Here is an 8,677-nt window from a genome sequence, read left to right on the forward strand (position 1 = left end):
AGAAAATGTTTTGTCGGATAATACACCGAGGATGTCGAAGTGTTCCTGTGTATTTTTGTTGGACATGGATGAGGAGAACAGATCAGAGCAGCAAAATTTGCAGTTTGATGTTGGAATGATTCGTGATCAACTGTGGCTTTGACCGATGTTCAAAAATACAAAGCTGTGTAATTATAGTTTCTATGAGGTTCTGTGGTCAGTTCTATAGTGTAGTGGTTAGCACTCCTGCCCTGCAGGCAAAAAGTTGAGAAGTCCAAAACCGGACTCACTTAATCTTTGTGATAAAGCAAAATGGATCCAGTGGAGGACTGGTTTCCACTGAGACCCTCGTGTCAGGTATTCAGCTCTCAAAGACCCAACACATGGGATCTTTAGAGCAGATAGACTGAGATCTGGATGCCTCTGGGTAACAGGTGAAATCTCCTTGTGAAACTAAAGCAGGTCATGACGCTTTGGTCTAAACTGTATCACGGCTCAGACACTTCACAGTTCATGCCTTGGGTTTATTTGAACAATTACATAAACTCTACTTTTAAACCTGGACTCAAAAAAACTCCATGTTTTGGGGGATTACAGCTACACTCACTCAAAGCACACAGTGGACTTTGATTTCATTCTTTGGAAATAAAATTGCAAAGTCACACGTTCTCACACTTTTTTTTCACCGAAAATATAATTTGTGACACGCTGTGGGGGGTTTTAACTAAATTGCCTAAGAGTAGTGGATACACTTTATTTTCCAATGAACGCAATTGGATTCACATTTAAGAAACCCTTGTAGCTCCCTCATTAAATTACAGAGGACGGCGCTGTCAGCACCGAGAGTTTGCCCTCTAATGACTGTCAAGGGTTGATATTTCTTTATGTTTCATGAGGATATTCTATTTAAAGTTATGTGTAGATGTAAAAGGAATGTACCAAAGAAAGAAAAATAGAAAGGAACTTGAGAAAAAATAATCTAAATGCACACATATATAGAAAAATCCCTGTATCTCCTTTGGCAACAATCTGTTGTAAATAATCTTTTGCCAGGTCATGTTAAATGTAGAGGACAAAAATCGTGACACACAGGTGTTCACTACACTTTGTCCAAGGATAAAGTGTTTTCCTTCCCATATTAGTTTGACATTTTAGATGAAACCTTCTTTTTTTTTTTCAAAATGCTCTGGCATTTAACTATGTCCTAATATTTACATATGGCTGCATTTCAGGACCAGATATCTCTCTTTGTGATGATATCATTGTGAAGAATATTGAAAAAAAAACACCAGACACCATCGACCCAATATCTTAAAATGTGTTGCACCTGAAGTAAGATGAAAAGAATTTAATGAATAAATTCACAATATTGCAAGTACAATTTACACTGTATGGATTTACCTGTGACCAGGTTTTGCATGTGGAATTGAATGCATTGTATTGCATGTCATTGTCAGATCTTTGCGTCATATTTATTTTTTAATTATATAAATGGAGTCACTATCAACAGTAACAAATATTATGATTGTTATTATTATTATAACAGGAATAATTAAATCCCCCATGGACCCAGACACACTTGCCCTCTTGTCGTAGCTCCTTGATGGACTCCTATAGGTTTTCTAGTAATTTTCTGATTGACTCTGTGTTGAAGTTGAAGCAAAGGTCCCCAGCAGAAGTTTCCTCATCCATTACTTGATGTGCTTTATAACAACTGCATGTCATATTCATGAGTAGTGATTCAATCACTGGCCTTCATTAGTGTGTGTTTATGTTGCTGGTACACCCCACAGGGACATTCAAATGAAAATGCCAAGTACTAACAAACGGCCCCACTCTAGTCTGCTGATATTTCATTTGACTTCAGGCTGAAGATTTCGCCCCTGGCAACCGAACTGTATGAAACCATTTATATTGCTAATACACTTTTAACACAACAGCGTAAGGATGGGTGTGTGTGTGTGCACTGTTACACTGAGGGGTGAGATGAGCTATTCAAAGTTTTTGTGGCCTATAGTTTGTCTAATTAAACAAAAATTAAAATAACAAAAACAATAAATGTTATGTCGAGTTTTGGGAAATTTCTCTTGCACCAGGTCACGACCTCTGCCTCGTCTAAGTACTGCGTTTTAGTTCTTCTCTAAATGCAACACTAAATTCATGGTTGAAATGTCAAACGCAGACACCCACTTGACTTTATCACATTATTAAAACAGCATCACTATCACAGTCAAGTTTATTTTTTGTTTCTTTTGCACATGACAACTAAGCACAGTAAACACCTGCCTCTGCCTGCTCACCCTGTCAGTTTTCTCACATCAACATCTTTTGCTCAGAGTTTGGAGTGAACGTCACTTGTCCAGTTTTAGAATTTATGATGGAATGTTGAACATTACATTTGAGAGTTTTATATATATATAAACATCTGATGTGAAATATTTGCCTTGTGCTCTGTCCAAGGTTTTGTCCAATCACACGCCTTGCTTTCTCCTGCCCTGCCTGACTCACATGCTTTGGTCATTTTTCAAACCTGGTTCATTTATTCTGTAGAGCTCCCCCTTTATTTTTGAGTAAAAGTGTATTCCCTCATGCTTGCACTTTCTTGTGTAGCATTTATTCGTTTCTATACTGTAACATCCCTGGAGTCATGGCTACACTGGTGTACACTACACTAATCAACACAGATCAAAAAACAAAAATGATATGGTTTGAATAAAATTAGTTACTGAAATGAGTTCTATTGATCAGCATGGAGCTATTTTAGATTTTAAAAAATACTGCAATAAAAAGTGTGTGACCTAAAGAATTCTTTCGAAAATTAAATTGAAGCTACTTTCTGCCAGGATCACATCCACGACCTTGTGATTGCGAGCAGATAAAAAGCTCCGAGATGTAACGTTTCCATCTGGGCTAAGTGATTGATGGGCTGACTGAAGTTTTGTACACTGTCAGATTTCCATCTTCTAGAGAAATGTCCATTCTACTTGTCATACAAGAGAGCACTACTTATACACCAGCTCACAGGGCGATATTTTCTCACTGCATGTGCAAGTCATCTATCATACGGGCCTATAGGGCAAAGCCATGAATAAACAAGGATAGATGACAGTGCTTGCACACTAATCATAAAAAAACTCTGGAGAATATTGTCCCCCTCCTGCAACCTGTGCTGTAATGAAGGGGGTCATTTGGCACAGTAAATATATCATGAGTGATCCCGAGGTTAATGCTTGCCAGTCGTAGAACAGACGCAGCATGACTTTAATTAAAATGACTTAAAGCTCTGATCATGGCCTGTTACTAACCGGTAGTTTTACATTAATAGTAGCTTACAGTACAAAAAAAGTAAATACACATGACAAAAGTCGGATACAGACACAGGAATACATAGACGTATAAACAGTGGAATATATTTTTCTACAATCGCATTTTTATTTGGCCACAAACATATTTACAGCTCTAAAGATGTTAAGTCTTTACTTTGTTTTCAGTGTAAGACTTGAAAGTCAAAATAATGTGTAACTACGAAACCTATGACACTGATAGTTCCAGGAAATACAACTGGAGGGCTTTTATTTTGAAGGCCGACTATGTTTCTACATTGACAGTGTCCAAACCTGCTCCCTTACACTTGGTTACATTAGCAATTTGCTAATGCGCATTCAAATGTATTGCACATAAATGCCTTGTTTTTTAAGTTGAATGTTGTTGAAGTATTTTATCAAAATATCTGTTCACTTAGTTGATGTTAAGATGCAGAAGTTTAGATCAAATTAAAACAAATCTTTGTTCAGCACTTAGGTGTGCAGTCTTCTGTGGGTTGATGTTCTAACTACTGTGCAAACAACCAGATTCATAAATATATATTGGCGTCTATGTGACAACAGTATACGCACACATCAATCAATAGCTTTATACAAACGCATTCTTCCTCTAAAGTTCTTATTTGAAGAGAAAAAAGTGTCATCCATCACGGCTCCACAGTCGGCACTCTGTGCTGCGATGACTGTCTTCATCCCCAGACTCCATTACTCAGTTTATCATTATACTCCTCTCTCCTCACAGTCCAGTGCCAACAATCACCTGGAGGAAGATAAATGGCAACATCCCTAAAAAGGCGCGGCTGCGAAAATCACAGGCTGTGCTCGAGATTCCCAATATACAAGTGGATGACTCGGGAACTTATGAGTGTAAGGCTGAGAATCCAAGAGGTGGAACTGCTTTCAAAGGACACCTCCAGGTCTACAGTGAGTTCCAGTTTTTTTATTCCTCTTTGAGACTCTAATTGTGAAGCCGTTGCTCACTGTGCACTGTCTGTGGTGATAACGATTTTCTACTCCAAGGCCTGACATAACAAGTCAAAGAACTAATTATCCAACTAAGATCCCAGAACATCATCCGAGTAAATTAGATGTTTCTTTCCGACAAGAGGAGCGACGCTCTCTTAGTCAACACCATTTTCTCTGTGGTGTTTTGTTAAGGGCTGTTTTTTTTTTCTTGTGTGTGTGTTTTATTCTTGGGTAACTTTTGGGCTGTTTTTGTTTTTAACGAATCTGAATATGCAGAGACAAGAAAAAAACTATAAAAACAAAATTAAAATAAGATGACAAAATGTACAAACACCTATTTCTTATTAAATTAGCTGTTGTTTGGTAAAATGATTTTTGTAAATTTTACATTAATAATACATCACTAATAATATAGCCTGTGGAAAAACTGTCATTGTGATGGTAATTTGTGTTTATCTACCAGTGTGCAGGGCTTCCTGTCCTTTCTCTCCGTGCACATGTGCACAAGCCTCAGATAATGGTCTCCCCATCCTTGCTAGTATACATTTCCAAGGCTGGGCTCGTGTTGGAAGCTTTCTGTTCTGTTGACATCACAAGGAGAAAAGGAAGTCTAATTTGTAGCAGGCTCAAACTCAATGTAATTTACACAGGTCAGCTGCTTGTCTGAACTTTAATGGTGCGAAGGTCTCTTCTGTCCATGGCCATACAATTAAATCTCACAAAAAGCATTTGTCTGTGTTTGGCAAGGTCAGTCCTCCTCTACACTAATATAGATTTCTTTTCCCAAGCTGTACAGTGTAAACACAATGTACTCTATGTGAGGCCTTAATCTAAACAGACTCAGGCACATTCATAAATAAGAGCACTTCTCTATTGCCGGCCTGAATGGACTGTGTAGTAGAAATGTAATACATAATGATGAATGTTTCTGTAGCAAAAAGCAGAAGCTACATGCTATCATCAGCAAAAAATAAGGACAGGACTGTAAAGTTGTCTGCACTTCTCCAACTCCAGAGAGTTTTTCTTTATAGAATTTGTTTTTGATCATGTTTTTTTTGGTTGTGTTGCAAAAAAAAAAAAGTAGCTGGATGAATGCACAATTGCATTATTATGAGTTGTGTTGCAAAAAAAAAAAAAAAAGTAGTTGGATGAATGCACAATTGCATTATTATGTTGATAAGAATATTTATTACTTGGAAAAAATGGTTTATCAATTACAAGACATTTCAGACAACCCCAATTGAATTTCAGGAGACCCCACATGGGGTCACGACCCTAAGGTTGAAAAATACTGGTAAAGTGTATTCTGTACTAATAAACTAATCTAATAAAACAGGTCTGGCTGACGATTTTGTCAGTCTCTAAAACCACAGCTCTGGGATAACTGGTCTTAAACAACTTTTGATATATTTAAATATTTCTGACCCACTCATAGCACTAAGCCGGAAATTTCCATTGATGTTTCATGCACCACTGAGCGTACACTTCATTAGAATAGGTAGAAGCTCCTCATCAGTTTTTAAAGATCACAGAACATGAGAAGAAGAAGATTAAAAAAGGGAGACGGCTTATTACTTGATATTTAGTGTGGTTTGTACATTTCCAGCAGGGTTTAAAAGAGCACAGCTTTGAAGAGAGTTTTGAAGTATTTCAGAACTTAGATGTGCAGCGTCAAGGCATCAAAAGGCAAGAAAAACAAATAGTTTTTGCATTCATCATCATGCACACAAAGAGGAAAAGTTTTTTTTTTCTATATTATATCAACAGTATGTATTACACACCTTTATGTTGTGTTCATGTTGTAATTTTACATTGTGAATTTCTTCTTGTCTTGTACCTGTGTGAATGTACACTGTTGTCAGTTTCAAGGATATTTTATTGTTAACCCTTCTTTTTTTTTTCTTCAAGCTTTCCCTCAGTGGGTGCGAATGATTAATGACACTCAGATGGATAGTGGGGAGAGGCTTCAGTGGGAGTGCAAGGCCACAGGGAGACCCCGGCCCACCTATCGCTGGCTCCGTAATGGTTTGCCCTTGACAACCCAGGTGCACAACCCACCCCACGCTTTCCCGTCCTTTATTGAAAATACCAGGAGACGTCTTAGTCTTTTATGGAAGTGCTTGTCCACTGTTATATGTATTCCAACAGTAAAAAAAAGCAAATCTTCTGCTGTTTCTTTTCTGTTTTCAGGGTCAAACTGAAGTGGTGAATGGAGATCTGACCATTTATAAAGTGCAGCAGCCAGACTCTGGGATGTACCAGTGTGTGGCAGAAAATAAATATGGCTCCATCTACTCCAGTGCTGAGCTCAGGATATTAGGTATTCACATCTAATACTGAAAATGAAGCACAAATATTAGGCCAGTAAACATCAGTCTTCTAATTTAACTTAGAATGACCTCAGAAATAAAGGAGGGTGAGGGGAGTTTTGGTGGTGGGGGTACTTGCATTGTCTCTGTCATCACATTCCCTGTTATACCCTGTTAAAACCCACTGCGGAGCGTGCCTTGCTACCTGACAAAGGTACCAGATGATGGGTTATGGTGATTGAGATGCATGTGGAGAACTCCACACTGTGAGATGTGCTGATTGCCAATCAATGGTCCCTGATTGTGATGGCATGAATAAAAGAAGGATCCTTATCGTTGCATTGTGTGAGCTGCCCTGCTCCAGTCCATTTGAGCAGAGCCTGGAGCAGCTGAGGAATATTCTGGAAGCCGAATGCCAAAAAGAAACCCTAACTTGTAGGTATAGATTTATACTAATGAGAGCAAACACCACGAGGGAGACAACCGTGGTTTCTTTGATAGAGTTTAATGACTTCATTAGAGTCTTATCTTTGCTTTTCTTTTCCTATCAAGGAACATTTTACATCAAGACCTTCATTTTCTACTTGACTTTCATCAGAAAAACACAGGTGTTAATGTGATAAAGATTAAGTAGGAAATTCAAATGACCTTTAAAACCAGTTATCCCATCTACAAAACACCGTTTTTGTTCATTGGCTAATTGATGGAATTAATAACTCTTTTACTAAGAAATCCATTCTTTGACTTTAATGGTTTTAAAACACAAAGCACAGCAATAATAAAATATATACAATTCCCATTATATAATATACATTCTTTACATATGCTTCAGGTGACAATACAGTAGAGCCAGTAGAGTGTACACCCCCTGTTTATACACCACGTACATTCATCAGATAAATACGAACTGTACACACGTATACATTTTATTTATGTATGTACAACATGTACTGTAAATATATTTGTATTTACTACCTAAAGCCCTCCTATCAGCTTTATCTACCATCTACTGTATATTCACTATGTATTCACCAACTAAACTGTGAATATGCCTTTTATGCCAATAATAATTTAATATGCCAATGCCAATTATATATTGTGTGTGTGTGTGTATATATATATATATATATTATATATATATGTATATATGTATATATAAAGTAAAGGATTTAAACAACTATTTTTTCTAATTTAGTGAGACACAGATATCTTGAAGTTGCTCTAACCTCCTGCCCTGGTAGGTTTTGTTTTCCCGTTCGGTGAGACATGTCTCTCTTGGATTATATTGAATTTGCTAAAATTATTTGTACTTCTTCTCTAATGCAGCACTTTCAGTCGTCCTCTGTACTGAGCCCTTTCTGAAAACACTCTTTTCCACTGAAGGTTTTCTCCAGGGACACTTAGATTTACTGTCGGTGTGCCTTTGCTTTTTATTGAAAAAATCTCTATGCATCAGGTTACGTCTCTGCGCTCTCAAAGGAAAGTCTTTATGTATCAGTGTATAACTAATCTAAGTTCTGTGATTTTTATTCAGCGTGAACAGCGGGGGAATTTGCACTTTGTCTTTTGTTTTAGTCACAGTTAAAATGGTGATAAATGGAAGCTGGTGATGAATGTTTTTCAGCAGTGACCTCCAGACATTTCTTTCTGGTGACCTGTGCTCTATGGAGAGTGGTCCACAAGCACACACCACCAGGACACATTACACGGCTAATAACAGCCTGATGATGAGGGATCACTGCAGGCTACATAGGGCAGGGGGTGCCCTCGTGTTTGTGATCTTGTCCCAGATCCAGCTCTTCTGGGAGGGCAGCAGGTGAAGCAATAAGGGTGCCGCAGCAACCAGCTGCAAGCCTGTTGTTTTTTGATTAAAAAAACACTCACAGTTACCATTCTGTTTTCTGTGGCTTGTCGTGTCCATGGGGAGCGCTCACGTACAGGCAGCGACTCATGCTCAAAGACAGTGTTGCAGGTGGAGCGGTTAGCCCGCAGCCTATGTTAGAACTGAATTGTCATTGTGTATAATGTCACATTAAAAGTGTCAGTCAGTATTTGAATAGTAACAGCTGACATCCCCTCATGGCCAACGCGTGACCTTGA

At 38.1% G+C, this 8,677-nt stretch overlaps 1 protein-coding gene across 1 annotated transcript in view; it reads left to right on the forward strand.

Annotated features, from left to right (window-relative positions):
• The first annotated feature begins 396 nt into the window (after nucleotides 1-396).
• The window catches only part of cntn5 (contactin 5), a 31,940-nt gene continuing 23,659 nt past the window's right edge, over nucleotides 397-8,677 (forward strand). The window contains exons 1-4 of the mRNA XM_008308972.3: nucleotides 397-413; nucleotides 4,045-4,226; nucleotides 6,177-6,313; nucleotides 6,459-6,588. Coding sequence (XP_008307194.2) covers nucleotides 397-413; nucleotides 4,045-4,226; nucleotides 6,177-6,313; nucleotides 6,459-6,588 — 466 coding nt within the window. The remainder of the gene's footprint in view (nucleotides 414-4,044; nucleotides 4,227-6,176; nucleotides 6,314-6,458; nucleotides 6,589-8,677) is intronic.

The sequence above is a fragment of the Cynoglossus semilaevis genome, chromosome 4 (genome assembly GCF_000523025.1).
Source record: "Cynoglossus semilaevis isolate Cse_v1.0 chromosome 4, Cse_v1.0, whole genome shotgun sequence".
NCBI lineage: Eukaryota > Metazoa > Chordata > Actinopteri > Pleuronectiformes > Cynoglossidae > Cynoglossus > Cynoglossus semilaevis.